Here is a 24,462-nt window from a genome sequence, read left to right as displayed (position 1 = left end):
AAAGATCTCATGATGCACAGAACATGTTTATGAGACTGTCTTTGGATTAAGAGCTTAGTGTTCAGCTCAAAATGGCAGCCTTTAAAAAGATATAATAACAAATTACAAGCACTTTATAAGCATGAAATATGCTTTCCAGTAACTTAGGGGGTGGGGGGGTGTCCCACCAGGTCAGGAGACATCCATTAAGCAGAGGACTAAAATTAAAGCAAAAACACTGCCACATATACTGGTTTTCTGTTCCCATAAAAATATTTAGACACACAGACAACTCACCTCGTTCACATAGTGGACTTCATCCACAGCGTATTTTTTCTTGAAGAATTCAGGAGGATGAATCCTTTGGAAAACAACAGAAAAACGCTTGGGTTAGCTTTATTGTTATATTTAATAAGGCCACAGACAAAAATAATAATGTCCTCTACTATCACAACAACAGAATCAGATATGAGGAATCTTTTAATAATTTTATCCTTGACTCCCTTTCTCAAAATAAGAGATTACACAGAAAGTTGCCACAGCTACAAAAATCAGTGTGCTTTAATCCAGTCCATACCCGACACTTAGATTTCATGGTCTCCTCCTGAATTAAAGGGTTTTTTTCCCCATTCACTCTACACCAGACAGTTCCATTGAAGATTTTTGCCATGCCATTTGTATACAACCTTCCAACGCACCAGATATTGGAAGGATGTGGAAATAGCAAAAGACCAGCCTGCCCTGTGTCATACTCAAAAAAAGGAATAAAACATTCATTTTCTACCCTGGTAACCCCTCTGATGTGAACACAAAGCAGAGTGAGGGTTATTAAGACATGGGCTCTGCCACCTCTATTATTCAGGACACCAGAGATCCACCCTTCTAACCCAAAAGGGTGCACAACTTTCTATGTCCATGTCCAAAACTAAGTCACTTCTGCTGTTTTCTCCCAATACCCAACCAGACACTTTAACTAAATACAGGAATAACGTGAAATATCTACTTGCAGTCAGTCGGGGCAGCCACTAGCATGGATCAGTGCTCCAGGGCTCCCCCATCGATCCCCATACCAGCAGCTGTACCATTGCTTATTCCTTCACTTTATGGTAGCAGCCAGTTATTCATAAGACTTTAGTCTCTGATTACAATCTCTAGCCCTGCCAAATAAATAAATATAACCAGTGTAATTCTGAAAATGTAATCTCAAAAGAAAAAAAAAAAAAAGGAAAAAGGAAAGAAAAAAGCTGACTCAGCTTACATCCTTCTACAGAGTAAAGAAAACAGGAGACAAGAAACGTGGTTGGAAGCACCAGAGTTTGGAGGATTCTGTGCATTTTGCTTCCTCAGAGACAGCAGGAGAGTAAGAGGTGTGTGCAGGACAGAACCTTCAGCTGTTTAAACATTAAGACTACAAGAGCACAAGACCAACGGGGGAAAGAATAAATTAGGCTGGAGACCAAAGAACATTTCTAATCCTTGCAGTACGAAAAAGCAGAAGTGGTGGGACAAAGAGCTCAGCATCTTTAGGAGGTGCTCCATAACAAAGGCATGTGCCATAGCTGCCTGCAGTACCAGGTGGCTAAAGGTCTAAGGTACATCACTTTTTCAATCTGTGCACTCATTTTTCACTTTACATTCCATTGTGCTCCAAACAGTACTAGACTGAGACATGAATGACAACATGAAATCGTTTATGGTGTTCTCAAGCATTAAATCACAGATTTTTTAAAGTTTATTTATCTGTGAAAGTACTAGTCAAAGTAACATAAAAATATCTCATTATGCATTTCCTTTTGCAATGCTCCTTTTGTGGACTCTCTGTCAACTGTTGGGGATTTGAAAGCAGTTATCACTTATCTTCTCTCCCTGGCTAATTTCGCATACCATTAAAAAAAAAAATATCACTACATCCTCTTAAATCTTTATAGTTCCCTTACCTCCAACTTTTGCATACTCTGTTTCTCCTACAGGCATCCCCTTTCCCTGTCCTTCATTCCTCACACACTGAGGTACTTTACTATTCCAAAACATCATAAACAGATCTAGCACTTTCCGGTTTTGTTCTCTTTTACAGTTTCAACCAATTCATCTGGTATCGGAAGAATCCCAACTGTACAACCAGCAAATTTATGGCCAATGGCAATTTATGGTAATATATGCTCTTCAGAGCAATACCTCCAAAGCACCATTTACAATTAGCTGCATTGTTTGAATCGAAGAACTGTTTATTCTAAATATTTCTTAAAAAGTATGCTCACAAGTGTGCTGGATTTTATTCACTTCATTTAATGCAGTATAAGTAAAAGCAGGTCTCACTTTCCAACATGCCAGTAAGAAAACTTCTTTTTTTTCACAAGCTGTTTTTCAGCTTTTGTTGTTGTTAGTTGCCTCTATAATTGTGTGGTCTACAGCACACTGCTACTAATTTAATTCTTTGGTTATGGTTAATATTAATCCATTATTGATTGAAAACCAGCTGTAATCCCTCCAACATCTCTTATGTACATTATCACTCTTTTTGAGGAACAAAAGTAGCTCATCATCCTTTCAAGGCTGAGAATTTTTCCTCTACTTTGAGAAAAAGAAAATAGAAGCTTCCCACAATACTCCATCCTCTCTCTCAGTTATTAAACTAGGTCATCTTCCAGATACTTTCAACCCCATCACACCTAAAGACAAGTTGCCACGTTTCCCAGATGTGTACCTCTTCGCTGATCTTGTTCTTGCTACCTTGCTCAGAAGTCAACAAGACTTCTAAGACAAAGAACAGAGCCGGACTTCTCAGCTCTTCTCTGAAGCACTCAAAGCTCTGCCTCACTTCAGCTATTTAGCAGCTCTGGCTAGATGGTAAAATAAATTCACCTACGCTTCCCACAAACTACCAGCCCTTACCCACCCCACGGGTGCCACAATGCTTCAGTGATGAAACCACTAATCCCAACGGGGAGAATTCTGCAAAGACCTGCTCTATTGCAGAACCATACGGGTGGAAGGGAAAAGCAGACATGGAAGTCTACATTAAGAGCGGAAAAATTCTGTGCTGTCACATATAGAAAAGCAGTGTAGAAGGCAAAACAAAAGCTCAGGGAGAAAAAGTAGCAAAGATGATCCTCACTGACACCTCTCCATACTCCCTCCAGTCTCTTCAGTTTTTTAACCAGTTTAGTTAGGTTCTATGAAAGACTACTACACACCAACATACATCATAGTTACTGTAAAAAAGTACCAGTGCAGAGTTCCTTAGCAGATACAGGGCTCAGTATTCATTTTTATTAAATTTAAATGTAAAACAGGCTAAATTCTAGCACTGACCATTACTGTCACAAGGAACAGTACCTTCCACTGAATGCTCACTGGCATCATGACAATCAGAAGTTACATTCAGTTATGATAATTTCAAGTACATCTGATACTTCACAGAGATGAGGAAAACTTCTCTCTGCAAATGACTCTCAGGGAGGTAGAATAAGTTAATTGGTTACAATTTTTAGGTTTGGCTTTGTCTTTTGTAATGCTGCTATGGGCTGCCAGTTTCAAAATTCTGATTAATCACTGCAAAGACTACATGCAAATATCCCCACAGCAAGTCATAAATTAATTAGAAGGATTACCCAAGTGGAAGATATGATCCCCGATATTATTGAATCATGTTTCTCCTTACCTATCAAAAAAACAAACTACTTTTGTAAACAAATATGAACAGAAGCAATGGCCTAATTTTTACAGGCTTTTGCAGGGGAAAAATACATGCAAAAGTTTTTAGATTCCCTGGCAACATAAATTAGCTATAACCTACAGAGAATAATGTACTTCAGCCCTAAAAAAGGCTCAATATACTTTCCCTATAGTTTTATAACTCCAGCCAAGCAAATATGAGTGTTCATTAGAAATGTCAATAGTTAGCTTCCAGAATAGTGGGAGTCATCATTTTATCTTATACTGGAAATAAGCAACTCCAAACTCCTGGAAAAGCATCATGTACACATGCTCAAGCAGCTAGGCAAAAATCTGGCACCTCATAGCTTACAGCCATTAGAAACAAAATATAAGAGTCCAGCACTTTTATTTATAAGAATACAGTCCTCATTTTTTGTCACCAAAGAATCTCTTAGACAAGAGAGACTGTCTCTACTTCACCACTTAAAATACATCACAATTTCTAGTCCAGTGGAAAAACCTCGAGTTATTTTGTGTTAAACATCAAAGCTGTTTACATTCACATCCTGCTGATGCTTCCTACGTAACTCTTCCGCCTTCCATGTTCTTCTACCCAATCCAGTTCACCTACTTGCTTTCTTACAGTTTTCAGAGCAATTGGGGGAAACATTGAAGATGGCCTAAAAATACGATGCTACATTTTAAAGAGAAGACCTGAATTCTAATGCAGTGTCTCATTTTAGCAGCTAAGGTTTGATTAAAGCACCAAATATTGAAGATTCACCTTTCAAGCACAACAAATGACAACTTTATTATAAACAAAATTCTACTGAGGTAGCAATGGGAAAAAGAGGAACAGCAACAGCAGCAATATTTTCACTATAAAAATACAGTGCGAGACATCAAGTCAGATGGTAAAATAATACCCCACATTAGCTATACCTCATTTCTCTTATACATCAATCAAACATGATAACCACCAGCAAAAAAGTAAGGGAGTATACAATTAAAAACTAGTAACCAGGAATACCAGTCAGTCAATCAGCTTAGTGAAAACTTCCAAGTTTAGAACAAACCTTCCCATCCGATTTAACTAAATTCACAGTGACAGATGACAGTATATTTAAAACCCATGATGCTTCACTGAATCACAACCTAATCAGGCCAGTGCAGATTTTGACAGACCACAGTATTATGACTGGTTCCATTCTGATGCGATCTTTCAAACAGCAAGGCAATACTACTGACTCCTCTGTTTATCCATCAGTAAAACGAACAGCTGTGACAGCCTCTCTATAAATACACCCCCAAAAAATATTTTGAAGCTTTTATATAGTTGGACAAAATTCAAACCTAATTTTTTTTTCAATATTTTATTAACCACATTGTGTTTCCACTTCAAACCCAATAAAGACTTGGTCTCGTTGTCTAAAAACATTTTAAACCCGTTGTTCATAACACTGCAAAGAATTCATAACAGCAGATCTTAAGAGATTTGTACAAATTTGACATTACTGTAAGAATTCCATTACAAAACATTTCTTTGTATTCTAAAGGACTCTGGAGCAATAGCCTCGTAGTATCAACATGATAAAAGAGTGTTCTAGTTTTCAGAACTGCATTCAGAAGAGAGGTACAAACGAGCTGGATGTAAATCACAAATGCCAAAGAAAAACTGTGAACAGAATTTGTAACAGCTGATTGCTATTCCTGAAAGAAACACTTCTAAGCCAACTGCTAATATATTTGCAACCTAATTGCTGATATACATTCATATATATATGTTTTCATTTGCATCTAAATGTTCTTCCAGACAATCTTCAATATATATAACAACTTTTTCCTACCAGTTGCTTTGTATTTGCATTTTTTAATCCTTCTAGGACAGATTTTCAGGTTTTAGTTTTTACAGTGGATCAGCTCTAAAACGAAATTCAGCTTTTCCTGAAGTAGTCCAATTTAACTTTTCTTCAGCATTTCAGTTAGATTTCCTAATTCAAGATTACTTATCTTACTGTGTAATCAAAATGTAAAACTATTGCTGTTGGAAAAAAATTTCATAAGGGTATGTTCATTACAGAAATTTGAGTAATTCTACTTGGAACTAATTTCAAAACATTTTCTACACATTCTACATTTTATTACTAAATGATTACAGAGACACTCAAATAGGTATCAAGTCAACAGCAGCATGTCCCGAGCTTCCTGATGTGTGGCAAGTTGACTGCATCCTCTCCTCTAAACTGGAGAGACATGGATTTAATGGGTGGACTACTCAGCGGATAAGGAATTAGCTGGATGGTCACACTCAAAGGAGTTGCAGTCATGGCTCAATATCCAAGTGCAGACCGCTGACGAGTGTCATTCCTCAGGGGTCTGTACTGGGACTGGTGCTGTTCAACATCTTTGTTGATGACATTGGCAGTGGGATCAAGCGCATCCTCGGCAGGTTTGCTGATGAGGCCAAGCTGCCTGGTGCAGTCGACATGCTGGAGGGCAGTGATACCGTCCAGAGGGACCTTGACAGGCTGGAGAGGCAGGGCTGTGCACACCTCATGATGTTCAACAAGGCCAAGGGCAAGGTCCTGCACCTGGGTTGGGGCAACCCCCAGCATCAACACAGGCTGGGCGGAGAATGGGCTGAGAGCAGCCCTGAGGAGACAGGCTTGGGGGTGCTGGCTGAGGAGAGGCTCAGCATGGCCCAGCAACGTACATTTGCAGCCCAGAAAGCCAACAGCACCCTGGGCTGCAGCAAGAGAAGCGTGGTCAGCAGGTCGAGGGAGGGGATTGATTGTCCCCCTCTGCTCTGCTCTCATGAGACCCCACCTGCAGTGCTGGGTTCAGCTCTGGGGCCCCCGACATCAGAAGGACACGGGCCTGTTGGAGCGAGTCCAGAGGAGGCCACAAAGATGACCGGAGGGCTGGAGCAGCTCTCCTGTGCAGACAGGCTGAGAGAGTTGGGGTTGTTCAGCCTGGGGAAGAGAAGGCTCCGGGGGGACCTTAGAGCAGCTTCCAGCACCTAAAGGGGCTGACAAGAAAGCAGGAGAGGGGCACTTTACGAGAGCACGTGGTGCTAGGACAAGGGGGAATGGCTTTGAACTGAAAGAGTGTAGATTTGGATTAGATATTAGGAAGAAATTCTTCACTGTGAGGGTGGTGGGACACTGGAAGAGGCTGCCCGGAGGAGCTGTGGATGCCCCATCCCTGGCAGTGTCCAAGGCCAGGCTGGATGGGGCTTTGAGCAACCTGCTCCAGTGGAAGGTGTCCCTGCCCATGGTGGGGGGGCTGGAACTAGGTGATCTTTAAGGTCCCTTCCAATCCAAATCATTCTATAATTTACAGGGACACAACAGTATTGCTTCCTCCCTTTTGCCCTAACTTTCAGATTCAGAGTAACAGATACAAAACACCCCTTTATAGCAAATTCACTTTGTCTTGAGCAAATAGTCTCTACTGAGTAAAGTAAATGCCTACATTAGCCTGTATACATGGCACTGCAGCATACACACATTTACTGCCAACAAGTCATTGCATGAGTTACATCACATTTTTCCTCACTTACTTGAGGTGAAACACATGCACAAGGAGTAAATTGCTTCAGTAACTGAAGTTTACACAGCCAACAACTCATTTCTCAGGCCTTGGTAGAATGAGCTTAAAGCAGAGTAAAAGTTTCAGTGAGACCGCATACAAAGAATAAGAATCTTGGCAAAAATTAAAGCAGATGAATATAGAAATACATCAGCAAAGCACGTAGAGCTGAAGGAGGAAAAGGGATACAAAAGCCATGTTTTAACGCTGTCAGAGGTTCACCAATAAACTCCCTCCTCATTCCAGTATCATCAAGTTAACAGATGGCAAAGCATTAACCAAACAAGAGGGTGTCGAGAACTGCTAGGAAGAACAACACAGGAGGCTTTACAAGATACCAGCAGATGTTCCTGACTTTGTCCAAAAAAAAAAATAAATGCAATCACCTACATATCCAAAAGGAATTTCACTTTCTCGAACATGATTAAATGGCATCAAGCTAGTTTTAAAACAAAACAGTACTAATGGGCTCTCTGGTACTCACAGGCAGCCTCCAGCAATGTTTTGATTACCTTAATGTTACTCCCTTTCCACACTTCTCTAGACTTCTGTTTTATCCTTTGAAAGACAGAGGTACCCGCATATAGGTAAACTCAGACTCCTTGCTCCTTTTGATACAGTCCAGAGTAAAATGAATTTTGAGAAAATAACAGAATTTAAAAGAAAATTAACTGAAATGAAGACTCCAGCTGATTTGACTGGAAAAGGTAACCAGGGCTGTAACTGAAGCCAGGTCTAGCAGAGCAACAGAACAGCAGAGTCCACGTGCATAATGCTGGACACAGGATGCTGGGTATATGATCCTGGACCTCCAAGTACTACATACAAATTATGCGGAAGCAGAATAACCATGAGCAACATACAGACCACTGGACTTATGAAATCAGAAATGAAGTACTGAGGAGACTCTCATGGTTACTCCTAATAAAAGCCAAGCTCTGAGCTACCCATTTCATGTACTTTAAATATACAGTCTCCCTGCTCCTGCTTAGCTGTTACTACCACAGGCATTCCCAAAAGATTAAAAGTTCTTCAGGCTTTCTATAAATTCCACCTCAAGAGGCAGTGCCTCAATTAGACATTTAAGAGATACTATCAAGAGCTACCCAAAACCCCCCCAAAACACAGAAACCTTTCAACTGGTAACCTTTGCTTTATTTCTCTCTGCAAATAAAATTCTTCCTTGGAGAGCAGGGCTCTATACCAGTACAGAAAAAAACTGTAACAAAGGAAATGTTTATACACCGAAATCCCTGCAAGACTTCTTGTAGTGTAAGACTGCTAACAAATACTCATTTGAAAGTGCTCTTCCCCAAAAACGAGCACAAAAAAAATTTACAATGGTTAAGAGGGTAAGTATAATTTCTAGGTCACTATGTAATAACAGCATTCCACTCAAACACTCAATTCATGCTTCTTAACTAAGTTACATACTGAACCTGTCAATAGCAGATATTCTGCTTTTACTTTGGAAAAACACCTATACTGGGGGCAATAGGAACAATATTTTATGTCCAACACATAAAGGCATGCTAGCAAGCTCTGGAATGTGCGTAGCATGTCTCACAGCTCCCATACTAATCAGTAATAGCATGAAAGAAAGTAGTACTGATGCTTACAGCAGCATTACGATGACCTGAACAGCTTTAAGAAGGGGATGATAATGCTCCCAATCTTACAACTTCTAAATAAAACTAAACCAGAAATAAATTAAAGGAACTTGCTGCAACAGCTCAACGGGCACTGTACTGGGTTTGCATGGCAAGGCTGTGTTCGCGGGGGCACAGGGTGGCTTCTGTGGGAGGGTGCCAGCAGCTTCCCCCGTGCCCGATGGAGCCGATGCCAGCCGGCTCCCAGACGGACCCGCTGCTGGCCAAGGCCGAGCCCGGCAGCGACGCTGGCAGCGCCTCTGGGATAACGGGTTTCAAAAGGGGGAAAGTTCCTGCGCAAGAGCAGCTGCAGGGGGAGAGGGGAGGGAGCCCGTGGGAGAGCAACAGCCCTGCAGCCCCCCAGGCCAGGGCAGGAGGGGGCCGGGGGGGCTCCAGGCGCCGGAGCCCGTGGGGAAGCCCCCGGCGAGGCAGGCTGTGCCCCCAGCCCCGGGGGGTAACGGGGAGCAGACCCCCACCCGCAGCCCCTGGGACCCCATGCTGGGGCCGGGGATGCCCGGAGGACGCTGTGACCCGTGGGCAGTCGGGCTGGAGCAGCTCCTGGCGGGACCTGTGGCCCCATGGAGGAGCCCAGGCTGGGGCAGGGCTGCGGGCAGTGCTGGGGATCCACGCTGGAGCATTGTGTTCCCAAAGGAACTGCACCCCGTCGAAAGGATTCACGCTGGAGAAGTTATTAGAAGACTGTCCCCTGTGGGAAGGATCCCATGCTGGAGCAGGGGAAGACTGTGAGGAGTTCTCCCTCTGAGGAGGACACACCAGCAGAGACAATGTGCAATGAATTGACCAGAACCCCCGTTCCCCTGCACCACTGTGGGGGAGGAGGTAGAGTAAACTGTTACGCCTGGGAAGAAGAGAGGGGTAGGGGAAGGTGTTTCTAAGATTTGGTTTTATTTCTCATTACCCTAATCCAATTTGATTGGTAATAAATCAAACTAACTTCCCCGAGTCGAGTCTGTTTTGCCCGTGACAGTAATTGGTAAATGATCTCCCCCTGTCCTTATCTCAACCATTGAGCCTTCCATTGTATCTTCTCTCCCCTGTCCAGCTGAGAGGGGAGTGATAGAGTAGCTTTGGTGGGCACCTGGTGTCCAACCAGGGCCAACCCACCACAGACACAAAGAAAAGGCAGAACCTACCCATGCAAACAGTGCTTGATCCACTATGCCACACTGCCTGTATAAGACAAAGAAGTATCTGGCATCCCTCAGGACTAGGGTGGAGGCCACATACTCCAACACCCAGAGCTCCACCAAGTATACAGGTAAAGGGGTACACAGCAAGCAAAACACAATCTCCCTGGATTGTGTTTTGTAGCACATGTAGCTTTTAAGAAGCATTAATATTGATTATACTTTACTTATCCTATTTTAGCAAAACAGTTTGGGTTGTTTTTTTCTTTGTATGTTTCCCAGTGGAGATAATGCTCTTTCAGAAAGTCCTTCCTGAGCATACAGCACAGGTCCCAGGGAATAGAAAACCTAAAGAAAACAATTAACATCAAGAGCTGGGAACATGGAATTTTACAAGTGCAAGAATAGAGACAACACCACAGGTATTTCACTTGAGTGAAGTGCCTTCTCAGATCCAAGCTGACAAGAAGCTAAGCTTTACACTCAAACCAGGCAGCTGCACAGCAGAAGGCAACGTGGAGGTGCGGAGCCTTGTCAGAGCCCTGCTGGAAAATCCCCATGGGCCTTTCTTTTGCTGCAACGTACCTTCCTATCAGGAGCAGCTGAGTCCTTGGAGCTAAAACCATGGCACGCCTGATCGAAAGAACACTTGGATCCTCTGATATTTCAAAATGTTATCGGGAGTTTGTATCACTGAACTCTATACTCCTGCTAGAACATTAAATAAAGTATAAAATAAGAAATGCTTGGTGGGGGTTATCAACATTCCCTTTCATACCAGAGGAATGAGACGTGCATAGGCAAGTCTTAACTTTCTCTGCTGTGGTTTGTAGCCGTATCAGGATATTAAAAACACGCTGGTGCAGCACTGTTAGGCAGATTTACTTAGTGCTGGTTCTATTTTTCAGTACACTCAAATCAAAAAGAGGAAAGAAAAAAGAAGCGCTTCAGTACTTACATCCAGTTAAACGTCTACGCTGGCAGAGATTGCAAATCAATGGACTGATATAAATTACCACTACTGTTTAAAACAGTATTAAAACAAATTGTTTCTCCATGGGAAATACAAGGAAACTTAAGCAGCTAGAAAACAAAGATTTATAAAAATAATTACTGAAGTCATAGAAACAACACACATTCATCCTGGACTAGCAAGGCTCGTGGACAATTAGAATACTGGGACATTGACTAAACTGATGACTTGAGAAGCCAGAGCATTCGAGCAGCACTGTTTAAAGAAAAACAATCATCAGCAAAGTGGCAAGAGCAATCCAGACAATAATTATTCTGTAAAAGTAGTTTTTATCCACAAAGAAATAACTTAATAAATGAATGGGAGACAAGAAATGGAAATCACTGTACTATGGAGAGAACTGGAATCATGGAAAGTAAGCAGCATGGGGAATTGCACAAGTAGGTCTCTTCAATCAAAAGCAACCAGCTTTATTGCACTGTTTTTAAAGGCTTGGATGAAGGGTAAAGCAACAGATGTACTATCTGAATATTAGTGAAATACTTGGTAAAAATCTCTCTCAAGACTGTCACTCTCCAAAGTCAACTCAAATTGGCTTGGACAGGACTATGATGTGACCTGAAACCCAATGACTAGTCCCAATAAAAAAGTGAAAATCCTAAAGCAGAAAATAAAAATAAATAGATTAAAAGATGAGATTTTCAAGGGCTGGGAAATCCTCCAACCACACTGAAAAGTGGCGTATCAATTTAGACCTATGTTCCCAGAAGTTAAAGTGATAAACAGCAATGGACTGAAAGTCTTGATTAGCGGGATACTGCAAAGACTGAAATTAGTTCTGATGCTGTTCAGGAACAGAAGCAAAACTGAGTATGTTCATGAGATTTGCAGGTGGTAACAAACTTTGCAGGTAAACTGCAATTGTCGGTTGGTACAAAACAGTAGTAAGATGACCTAAAGTGATTAAAAGCTGGCTTTTTTTAAAAAAAAAACAGCAAAATAAAGGTTCAGGGGATAGAGGGAAGGGACAAATGGCAGGAAGAGATCAAATTGACAGACATGGAAAATGAAAACACTAAGCATATTTCATTTTAGAGAAAATACTAAGAGAAAAAATACCAGGGGATGATATCACAGATGAGTTCAGAAGGTAAAACCAAAAACTCTTCTGGAGTATATATACTATACAGATATACTTGGAGCTCCAGAGCATCCTACAGAGAAGAGGACCTATATGTACCACATCAGGAAAATTCATCTAGAAAATGTCCTTCATTCCTACATAATCTACACCAAGAGCAGCAACTTAGGTGGAGCTCCCTACAGCACCCACATACACTCCAGTACCTTTCTAAAGAGTTGTCTCCAACTCTCAGGTTGCATAGAACGGCGTTACTACAGACCTTGCTTTCTTGTAGCCAGGCCTGGGGCTCATTAATGCAATAGTCTCAGCCACCATCATATAGTCTGGCAAACATCCCATGCCGCACACAGTTTAATACTCAGAATTATTCAAAATACAAATGCCACAAAATACGACCAATCTCCACTAAGAAAAAGAGATCAAGAAAGCAATTTCTTAGCTTCTGAATTCTATGATCACATACAGTCGGGGTGGTGGTGGTGGTGGTGGTGGTGTGTGTAAAAGCCTAAATAGCCTGAAAAGCTCTTTTTTCACAAAAGTGTGTGTGGGAAAAAAGTAAACAAAAAAACCCCCACCACCAACATACTTCTGCACTTTCTTCCAAAGGCTGCAAAACTCCTCAGTTTTGCTGAAGTCAGCCAAGTTTAATCACCACAACCAAAGGTTGATTTTGGTTGTAGCCTACTTAAATGATCACAATGTCTAAAAAGCTTCCTCATTAGATCACTGAGAAATTATTAACATTCACAAAATATTACATTGTGCTTTATTACAACTCCAAAGTGCCACACCAAGGTTCAACTTTGCAAATACAGATAGCTTCCAAGCAAATTCATGGAAAATTAGAGTGGATGCAACGCTAGATTAATGGTATTATACTTCCCAATCAGCCAGCAGGATTTCAAAGAAAACACAGGAAATTGCACATAAATATTGCTCTGTCCCATTTAACATGTATTTCCAAAGTTAGAGCATGAAAGCGTTAAATATTTTTGTTTTCTATTAAAAACATTCTTTACATGGCAAGGCAATTCAGTTAGTTTGGCATCCGCTCCACATAAGGCAGCTGCTGTACAGTATGTTTTACTTTATAAAATATCTTTAATCAGCACACTGACTAGTTCTGTCATTTATAATTAAGGAGGTAAATGGCAGGTGCAGCATTAATTAGTGAAATTGAAGTCTCTGTGCAAGACATGCAGTCATATCAACTTAATGCCTCCTAGGAATAGAAATGATTGCTAACAGCTTTGCACCACAAACTTGACTAGGGAAGACCATGCCAAGAAAGCAGGGCATGTACAACACAGCTACACTTCTGAAGACTTCACAATCTTATATTACCAGATTCATTTATTAAACTCTTCCACCAAAAGTCAGAACAGAAAAATACTTCAGGAGTGCAAAAGCCTACCCACTAAGCCATCCTGTGAGTCTTTGTTTCTGCCTTACAAACAGGAGAGGCAAGGTGCAGAGGTACAGATCAAGACAGGCAAAGTTGTTCTCTGAGTCGAAAAGATTTTCCCAGCCAACAACTAAGAAATGGGCTTGCCCAGCATTTGGAGAAATGCCCACACTCATCATTTACAAACAGAGCGTCTGTTATTGAAATCGCTTACTAACATGAAAGTAGGACCACCAGTCCTACAATTACACTCATAAAAATTCTGCCATTGCCAACTTAAGAGGTTGTGGATTTTTTGGAGGATGACCATAGTCTGTGAGTTAAATTACATCTCTCCTCCCTTTTGAAACTGAAGAGGTTTTATTTTGGCTGGAAGGACTTCTGAAAGTTAGCCTTCCAGCTATTTACAGATCTTAAGAGCGTACACATTCAGCAAGAAGTCCTATAAGATGAGTAACACTTCCAAAGAAGTGGTAGTCACCCTCAACACTGGTACTACACAGTGCTGGGTCCTTGGCAGACTGACAGCCCAGGGTGGTGCACTCATCATCATCTCCATGGTCACATGTTCTGCAGAGTCCCCAGGCACCATCTCACCATGCAAAACTGCTCATAAAAACAAGTGCAACTGGTGAGACTAAAGTATTTACAGTGTTCATGGTCTCATTTGTAAACTAACTGTTCATCTCCAAGCAAATGCTCTCAGACACTTCATTGGCATTGGCCAAATTGACAGCAATTTTAAAGAAGGCAAGAAGCCCCCCTTTTGCACTACTTCAAGGCAAAAAGGTAAACTTTTCTGACTGCCACATTACCTATGTTTCAAAAACAACTCAGAAATGTGTCTTCAGAAGAGACAGCACAACAGTACATCAACGTACAGTAGCAGTAAAGAGCCTTCTTCATTAAGAGAATCTATGCATTTCTGACTAAACTCACATAGTTTCCACATCTGTCTTAAATAAAAAATAAAACCACAAACATCAAGCAAAGCAACTGCACCCTATGTGATGAACTAGAAGACCAGCTGTAGGCAGTATAACATAGCAACCTCACAAGTATCATACAAGGCATTGAACTGATGGTTCTTCATTGATGTTAAATTAATGTTTCTTCAGTGGGTAGATAGTGCCTTCCACGTGCACTGAAACAAACATTTCCAAGGCAAACTATAGTAGATAAACAGCAGCGGATGGAAGGCAAACATTTATGTTTTTCTTTCAGTGCTAATTTTGACTTAAAATTGAGTCTTCTAGGAAGGAACACAATACCTAGTTATGTGCAGCACCCCCTGCCAACCAACTTACGAAGCAGAACTGCTACTGACTCACAAATGAGTTATCCATCCATCGTCCTTCTGACAAGCTGAAAAAGTACATGGCCATGGCTGACAGAACAGAAAAAGATTCAAACAGAGGGATTCAGGGAGGGTAAGGAGGACAATTTAGAAAACAAGGATGCTGTGAAGATGACAATTTGTTATATTCTTGCAAGACGACACAATGACAATAAACCACTTTTAACCAGTCTTGTAGTTCTGTAAATGAACCAGTAACAAGTGCTGCACAGACAATTAAAAAAAGGTCACCATTTATAAACACAATATTTTGTTTGAAAATAAAAGATGAGACAGTGGAATTTCCATAATATTTTTACACCTCTTAAGATTAGGCACCATCAGCATGGGTATGAACCAGCTGATCTGAACTAACAGAAGAGAACTTTGGGGGAGGAAAAAGCTTTGTCTATAAATGGGAACAAGCACCACCAGGGAACAACTTCAGAGAGTACACGGGGGGTGGGGTGGGGTGGGGGTGTTTAAACAGAACCTACCCTCCCAGACAGGTGCAGCTCTCAGCTGAAGTATTTCCAAGAGCAGCATTCATATTTTTATGCCATCAAAAACAATTTCAGTTCCCAGGCAGGTCTAAGACAGTGATATTCATATAAACTCTCTGAGAAGACAGCAGCCATGCCCTACCATATGGTCTGGCACAATTCAGCATATGGGATTGGTTGCGATTGTTTTCCTTTTCCCAAAATTAGCATTAAAATATAAGTGATAGCTTCAATTAGAAGCAAAGCAACCTGAGCTCAAAATATTAAATTGGAAGTAGTCCAATGTTCTGAGACAATGGAGACAACAAAAAAAATTACAGTTTGTTAGAGAATATAAATAGAAGTAAGACTGAGAAAAGAAATGAACGCATAAATAAATCAATTCCTCCACTATGGCACTGAGCAATATTTACTTCCAATGTGGATAAAAGAGAGATGTTTATGGCATACTCACAGAATAGAATTAAAATCACATTCCCCAGTCTGCCAGTTCAAAGAGGCTATACTACCTTCTGCCATTCAAAGAGCTTCATTAGCTAAGGCAGCTGCAAACTGGTAAAGAAGCTTAAAAAAACTGCTTTACTATTTAGCTGGTTTGGTCTTAAGACAAGACTTCTACTTTTCCTTATGGTTCAGCTTCCCTTCATGAATACCATGAGATCCATGGGTTCATCTCAATTCCAAAGGTATCCTCTAACAAATGCTGGTGGATCATTTGCTATCATATGATCAATACCAATTGATCACATTTTTGTATCACTGTATGTACATAACACTACAATTCACAACAAATTATTTGGTGGAATCTGATTATAATCAAATAGCATTTCAGCTCTACAGACAGTTACGTTATATGAAGTACTCAGATACATGGGAGCACAGTTAAAAGATACATCTTACTTTCCCATCCAAACCGCATAGCTTTCAGGGAGTTGTGGAACAAAAAGCATGGATCTTCCAGTATCAACATCTACTGCTCCAAAGCAGCCTGCTTCAGTTACTCCAAAAGTCCAATGAAAGTATGATTCCTAGGTTAAGACAAAATATATTCTTAGAAGAAAACCTTCACTTCTACCAGCTCTAAAAACACTACAGCACATACTAATTCTTACTTCCACATACCTGAAAAAGATCTCTCTTGCTTTTGGAGGGGGGGTGGGGGAGTGGTTTAGGTCTAAAGCTTTTCAGACTTACTAATTTTAGGTTACAATAATACAAATCCCTCTGTTGACAACTGGACAGGATCAGAGATTAATAAACTACCATAAGAAAAAAACAGGTCAACTCAGCAGAACATACATACACCACACAGTAAAATACATTCCTCCGATCTAGAATTAGGGAATGTAGAATCAGGAAGAAACAATCATGTCACATGAGACAAGGCAACAGCAGAGTGCAGATTCATTGGGTTGTGATGGCAAAGTGCTAAAGATGACCCAACCACCCCCAGAGAAGAGGAAGCTGCACTAGGAACAGCCTTTAGCCAAGATTTATTTTAAGAACAAGCAAGCAGAGAACAAAACGGCTAACAATACAGAGATGAATTTTGGTAAGGACAGACATATGTACTGATACCCTGAAAGGTGCATCTCCTCTAAAAACAGACCAATAACTATATTAAGATATGCACTATCTAGATTAGAATTTTTTGGTTTTGTTTCTTTGTAACATACAACAGCTCAATTAAATTCAGAAAACAAAGTACTGCAGCAGCCATGCAAAGTATGGGGTATGCATAATTAGATTTCTGTTATGCCAACTTCCCCAAAGACTGAGAATGCATTTGGCATGACATTAACAAGTTGTTAAGTCCTATTTGTGGCAGAAGAACACATGGGTACTTAAGGAATAATCTAATTTGAGAAGACACATGTTGTAAATTCTAAGATACATCCTGCTTTGTAGAATATACTATTTCTGAAAGCTTGAAATATGCTTTTCTATGAATTAATTCAGTTTAGGTCCACCATTATATGTTTCCCTACAGAAACAAGGTTATTTTTTGGGTCACAGACAGGACTGAAAAAAACTAAGAAACATTCCATTGCTGTCTTTAATATTACATTAAACACCAACAGGCAGTAGGGGCTTGCACAGGTTTAGGCCCTTTAAACCAGATAATGAGTCTGTACACTAAAGCACTGAAAGAGAGAGTAACTTGGAGCTGAAGAGGCAATATTATAAAGAAGCCAATTTATTTCGGTGAAACAAGGCAAGGCACACATGAGAAATAAAGGGAAAATAATCAAAAATTGTTTAAAAATTCATGCAATTGAAGAGAGTTTCTTAATTTGATCTGAAGTTTTGATTCAGCTCTTACCTGGCGAAACACAATACCAGTATCAGTACAGTATCTCTGGGTTTCTTCTCCACCTTGCAGCAGAACAACCGAATTCTTCTGGACATCCTTATTCTGTCTCAGGCGATCACACAGTCGTCTTCTATTCAAGGCAAAGAGCGCTACAGGCACTTTCAATGTCTCATTCCCCAGCCAAAAGGAGGATCTAGGAAAGATTTTTTTAATTGACAATTAATTGAAGACAAAGACAATGGTTAGCACAATTCAGATGCACAGTGTCTGTTACGTTAGTGTAGAACAGAAAAGGAAGTTTAGTTCAACTCTACAAACAAAATGCTAATCACTCAAGGGGAAGAGATGCTGTATGCAAGCATCGCTCTCCAAACATTGCTCATATGAGTGCCAAAGGAAAAAATGGCAAAGGAGACAGGGCTGGCTGCAGCTATGGCCCACAGCATGCCACTTGTTGCTTTCTGCATCTACTTTTTGTGTTGCTTTACCTGAAGGAATGTAACAACGGCCTAGGCCTGCTGAGTAAAGGCAAAACAGGAGCAAATAAAATGAGTTTGCGTTATGGAAAACAGAAGTGGAAGGTTACATGAAGTCTGGCAGACTTCAGCAAGTCCTTCTGGGAAACATTCATTATCTGAAACAGGGACTAGACAGAGACAATGATGAATAGCAGACACAGGACAACAGCATTTCCCATACTCGCATAGTACCTGCAAATTTCTTTTCTATGTATGTATGTTTATTCTTGCATTCATACAAGCAGCTTCAGCAAGTGACTGAACTCAACACATGCGGCCACAAGAGCATGTCCTCAGTACCAATGACCTCCTGCTATATATTACCACCTGTCCCTGGGGCAGCACAAACATGCTGAGACAGCCCAGAAAGTTTCTGCAAGATTGTGCTCAACAGAAATGCAACTGGAAGAATACAGTTTAAAAGTAGGGAGTACTTGCTTAAAATAAACTGGTTACTAAATAATTTAAGATGTTCTACAAGAATATATTGCTGATTCATTCACATTTGTTGTAAGTCCATACCTGTGCTTTTTGGAGCTTTACCAGTAAAAGCACAGTAGCTTGTTGTAGGATTTATTTTTTTTTTTAATCAGATGAGAAGAATCTAAGAGCTTTCTTCTTTTAAAAGTGTTTAATATAGCAGCTTCAGTATTACAGATGAATACTGTCTTGTCAATAAAATTCTATGATTGAAGTCCAGTTTGTCCCTCCACCTCAGCTTACTGAAGACTGGCTGTTTAGATGGTCATTTTCTATTAGATACACTTCTAGAAGAGATGACAGAAAGATAAATTGTTACAGTGTTAAGATGACAAGAAATGAACCACCAAGAGACTTAACCTTAGAGAAGGAGAGCTCCACATCTTAATTATTATATAGTTTTCATAGGCAACCTGAAAGGTAACCTTTGATTTATAGCTGCATAAAATAACCTCCTGGAAGACTTTATCAGCATCAGAAATGTAAACCCTATAATTTCTTAGTGCAGACACAGCATAAAAGAGCTAATAAAATATTTTATTTTACTTGTTTATAACTACTTGATGTAACAGTGTAATTTTAGAGGGTGAAAGACTGCTCTTGGTAATCCAATTTTTAAACTATCTGCCTAGCAGTTGAGCTGACAGTGCGCAAAACCCAAATGTGTTTATTTTTATTACTTCCCATGCACACCTGATAACCCAGCACCATGGCAGGTGATCATTACAGGGACTGCAGATTACCTAGGGCAGCACATCAGCATAGCCTGGAAGCACAGCTTAAACTTTCATTTTGGGGTACCCATGTCTGCAGGAAGAATGAAGCAAGTTCATACAATCCTAGCAAAAGCTACTGGAAGTTTTAAATCAGACAGCGAACCTTACACTAAATAGTGGCAAGACTTTTTGGGTGCAAAGATGTGGCTCAGCCACTCAGCAATGCACAAGAGGTTGGAAACGCTGTCATCCAAGCAAGATCACCCCGTGGAGTAACTCCACGGAGGGGCCTGGAAATCATACACTCACCTTATTGCAAGTATAAGAGGGAAGAGAGAACATCATCAGATACATCTGAGAGCAACCTATGGCATAAGGGTATCTGCTGATAAAAAAAACCCAAAACCAAAAAAAGGCAGAGCTTGTAGCACAACCCGTCTTATGTTTTGCTTCAAAGGAAGGAGGGAAAAAAAAAAAAGTCACCTTCACTGTAATTTTACCCTCTTCAGAACTTTTGGGATTTTTTTTACTGCCATTAAAAAAACAAAAGAAAGGGTGGGGACTGACCTCCCTTCTTCTCCAGGCCTATCCCTACTATTCCTATACCCTGAAGTGCGTATGAAGCTCCTACAAAGGCACATTTTCACCTCCATTATGTTTACTATTAATGCTTTTATTGTACTTAAAACCTTTGACAATCAAAATGAGACTCAAGGAGAAATAATGAAGTCAGGCAGCAATTCCCACTGGTAGTCTCACTAAGCCGCTTTAAGAGTATCTTACTGGAACCTTACCACTCAAGTTGAAATGCATTCTGGTGCAAAATGACAGTTCTGCACATTTTATCTAAGCCCATGGCAAAACTGTGTTCTTCCTGATACATAACAGATCCCACTTTCCCTGCTTGAATTTGATGCCACAATATTCATCAAAAGAAGAATATGGCCCTGTACAGTTGTTTTCAAGTTACATGGTTTTCTCATAGGCAAGGCTCTAGTCTCTATTTTAAGGCTGCTTTAACAGTCACAGCAGCTGAGCATGCTGGACCCCAGAGCAAGAGCTGCAGGACACAAGAGGGCTGGGCTGAGTGCTGTTGCAAATATTGCTCTGCTCCTCAGGTTCTCTGCTGAGCGCTCATGTTAATGCATGCCTTGGACAGTACCAGCTTGCCAGGCAACAGACATACTTTCACAACTGAAATTCTGCGGAGAAAATCAGCCAGGTTTCAGAGAGGATGCAACTTTAAAAGTTTGCTTCCTCCACAGACTTTGTTCTCCCTTTCCTCCCAAGCACTCAGATACCAAACTGACAGCAGCTGCACAGATGAACTAGCAACACAGCAAGACACCCACAGACAGTGCCTTGCCTGCAGGGATTGGGTCACTCTGCACACACGATCCCAGCGCCCACTTTCCACAACTTACACAGAATGCTCTTTTCAGAGACTGGCAGTGACAGAGGGATTTAAGTCTTACAAAAAGGAGTATGGCTGTATACCTGGCTTTCTATTGCAAATAATGACTCAGGAAGAGAGCTCTCACAGTACTCAAGACCCCAAGAAGTCTTCACGCAGGGCTGGCTGTGTAACCATCACTCTGTTACTAAGGAATACGTGGCAGGTAAGGGGGCTGTGACTGGGCTGGTCTTTCTTCCATACTCTCTTCAGCCCAGCTGTTACAAACCCCTGTGATTACAAAGTACTGTCTACGCCATGACTATTATGTAGCACTTTTCCAGTTTCAAATATAAGAAGTCATCACTACACCACTTGTAGTAAGTTGAGTGGGTACATGTATATAACTGCCTCACACATGTATCAACCCTGCAAATACACATGCAATTGCAGTGTAATCAGCGTAAAACTCTTGTCACCTAATACTAATACCACAAACTTCTTCCTAAAGAGGGAATTACAAGCTTTCAATTTTGATCCATGATCTCCAATTGCTCAGTTTATGCCACATAAGAAACACAAATATCAGAATGCAATTAATACAATACATTGGCTGGTCCTTCAAGGTCTGTTTCTTCTGTTAGTACAAGGACTCTGGCATCTCCAGCCACAAACTCAACTCAAAACTCTTACATCTGATAGTAAAACAAATTTGATTCAAGCACTGCTTTGTGGTGCATGCCTCTTTGAAGCTTCTGCAGATAAGCATCAGTGTCAGAAATGGCTACCTGCAAGACCAGGACAGGACAAGTGATGCAGCTACCCACATTTTGTCTAGTCTGGTACCAGAACTCAGCCGCTGCTCTGCCTGGTAAAGGCCTACCACAGCAACTGACAGTTTCCCTGCTGGCTGTCACCCACAATTTTTATGATCAATTAGGCCCATGCCCACACAAGAGCTCTTTTATTATACTGGAAGTGACATGGAGCTAAGAACATTAAACTACGTTTGTTTCTTTAAAGGTTCTTTCTCTTTTGCCTAGAGCTGCTGATTTTCAGTGCTTATTTCAGAAGTTTTATCTTTTCAGAAAGCTTACGTTTTGTTAGTGTATGATCCACCTAACATTTTGGATTTGTTTTGATGCAACCACTGGTAACCAAAATCCTATTTTATTTCTGGTTTTCCCACAATTTTTTAATTAACCTTTCGTACTTCTGGTTTTTTTCAGAAGAAAATTAACGGACTGCCATTTCTGTTCTACTTAGGTCATGCAGACAGGATCCAGTTTTCAACGAAGACGAGAAACCACTGAAACTACTTTTCAAGAAGTTATCATTTGTTTGTTTTGAGCAAGAGTCATCAGCACCAGCCTGAAGGCTAGCCAGTTTTTAATGCTGTTTCCACATCAAATATATGAAGTACAAGAGGCCTACACAAACCACGGCACAAACAATCACGCAATACAAGGGAAAGAGCAAAAGCAGCCAGCACTGTTTAAGGTGTAAACTGGATGTTTTCTTCACAGTGAACTCAGTGCTCCTTGTAAATAAGCCAACAGCCTGCAGTCCCGGCCCCATGCGACACCCCAGCTACCCACCCCAGCCCAGCGTGGCCCTTGGGGGCCGGCTCCTGGCCAGCAGCAGCACCTCTGCACAGGGAGCACCCAGCGCTGGGGGGGGGCAGGGGCCGGGCAGGGCCTCACAGGGCCCAACCGCCACCAAAGGTGAAACCATCACAGCCAAGCCCCATCGTCACCTGATTCTGGCATCTATGAAAAGTTCCTACGGCACCTATGAAAACTTTTGATGCATTTTAATGGCGCCTTCTTAAAACACTTGAAGAAACGGCTGAACTTAGCTATGCAATGTGTCAGGCGCTTTGCGCCAGGTAACCCACAGCCACCTTCAAGCATGACTTCACACACGTAACGCGATCTGAAGGATAACGCAGGGCTCGGGGAGGCACTGCCGAGCCCACCTGGCGGGCAGGGCGCCCGCGGGACCCTCCACAGCTCCCTCGCCGCCCCCCAGACCTGCTCTCACTTCAGGGCGCTCCGGCGCGGGCAGCCCGGCCCTGCGCAGCCGGCTCGGGGCGACCGCCGCCCACCGGCACCCGCGACCGAGACCCCGCCGGGCCGCCGCCTAGCGCCTCGCGGGGGGAGCGGGGAGGAGCCGGGGGGACACGCAGCCCCGGGCCGGAGCGCAGGGCCCGGCGAGCCTGTGAGGAGCGGGAGGCGCCGGCGGTACCGCGGCCGAGCAGCGATGCTTACCCCGCCGCCGCGGCCATGTTACCTCCTCGGACTTCGCCTGTCATGTGACAACGGGGCCGCGGCAGGGGGCGGTGGCGGCGCCTTATCGCGGGCGCCGGGGGGGGGGCGGGGCCAAGGGAAGGCGCGCCCGGCTGCCCCTCGGAGGGACGGGCCGTTGGCGGGCTCTGAGGGGACGGGCCGGCGGCGGGGGCTCCGCTCGGGGCTGGCGGGCACCGGCGAGGCGTCGCGGGCCCTGCTCAGGCTCAGCCCTAGCGCTGGCCGGGGAGAGGCGCCGGTGGGGCCGGGACTTGGCCCCTTGTCACCTGAGGGGTGGCGCTGGCGCGGCTGCCCCCGCCGCGGGGAAGGTGCCTTTGTGACCCTCGCCTCACGCGTGGGCTTCCTGCACAGTCCTAGAGGCCTCGAAGCTAAAAGTTGTGTAATGGAAATAAACCTTTTATAGCGGTCGCTGCCTTTTACAACACAGCTCTGCTCTATAGTTCCTCAAAAAATCCGTTTAACATGCTGTGCTGCTGCGATCCCTGTGGGAGCTGCCTTCCACCTGCACGTTGAAATGGAGGTGTCCCCCCACAGCCTTCAGGCATGGGGTGCAGCACCCAGCGCCAGTTCTTGGACTCACCCTACCCTGCCATATTTTGCTCCCATTTGCACAGTTTTCTTCAGAACCTGACTTGGCTCGTTCTTGCCCTGAAGTTACAAGCTACCTGAAGAAACCAATTCACAGGCCAGGGTTCATGTGGCCAGTAACTGCCATGCAGCAGCAAAAGGAAATACCCAGAAGCATGACATACTGGGCAAAGAACGAGAGGAGCTCTGCTCTGTGACCTGAGTAACATTGTTTTGCTGCTCTGTGCCTCAAAAAAGCAGTGATAAATACTGCTGTGAGCTGGCAGCTCGGTGCAGGTACCACCGTCCTCCCTTGCAGGAGGGAAAGCGCAGGTGGGTGCTCTGCTGCCACTGAGCAATGCCACTTCTCTGCTGTTCTGGCACTGATCTCAAAAGTGCCGTGATACCACACAATATCTGGCTAATGCACCTGGAGGGTCTGCTTCCACCACAAGCGCTTGGGAAAGGGACGGATGCAGGGCAGTGAGAGGAGCGAGCAGGAGGAGAGTCATAAAATACATGGAGCTTCAAGTTCATGTTTGTTAGAGCAAACCAGCGCCCTGTTATTAAGAAACGTGTGTGATTAAACCCCTTTTTTGGTTGGCCAAATTGTCCACTAGAAGTTGGAAGAAAACTGCGGCTACTTATGCATAGCTGGTTCCAAAGTGGTGTTGTGAAAGCTGCAGGGCAATCACAGAGAAAGACTGATTTCACAAAGTCTGGAAAGGAGTGTATAAATTGAGAAAACTAGAAAAGTCAAGTAGTCATCCTCTCATTTTTTGT

The 24,462-nt window shown here is 42.5% G+C and overlaps 1 protein-coding gene across 1 annotated transcript in view; it reads right to left on the bottom strand.

The window, feature by feature from the left end:
- Positions 1–23,142, bottom strand: part of PEPD (peptidase D) — a 141,161-nt gene extending 118,019 nt beyond the window's left edge. The window contains exons 1-4 of the mRNA XM_040614998.1: positions 23,077–23,142; positions 17,709–17,892; positions 16,286–16,413; positions 277–340 (exon numbers count right to left, since the gene is read on the bottom strand). Of these exons, the coding sequence (XP_040470932.1) occupies positions 277–340; positions 16,286–16,413; positions 17,709–17,892; positions 23,077–23,120 (420 nt within the window). The 5' untranslated portion in view covers positions 23,121–23,142. The remainder of the gene's footprint in view (positions 1–276; positions 341–16,285; positions 16,414–17,708; positions 17,893–23,076) is intronic.
- Positions 23,143–24,462: the final 1,320 nt, after the last annotated feature.

The sequence above is a fragment of the Falco naumanni genome, chromosome 15, assembly GCF_017639655.2.
Source record: "Falco naumanni isolate bFalNau1 chromosome 15, bFalNau1.pat, whole genome shotgun sequence".
NCBI classification, from domain to species: Eukaryota; Metazoa; Chordata; class Aves; order Falconiformes; family Falconidae; genus Falco; species Falco naumanni.
This window is presented reverse-complemented; position numbering and strand designations above follow the sequence as displayed.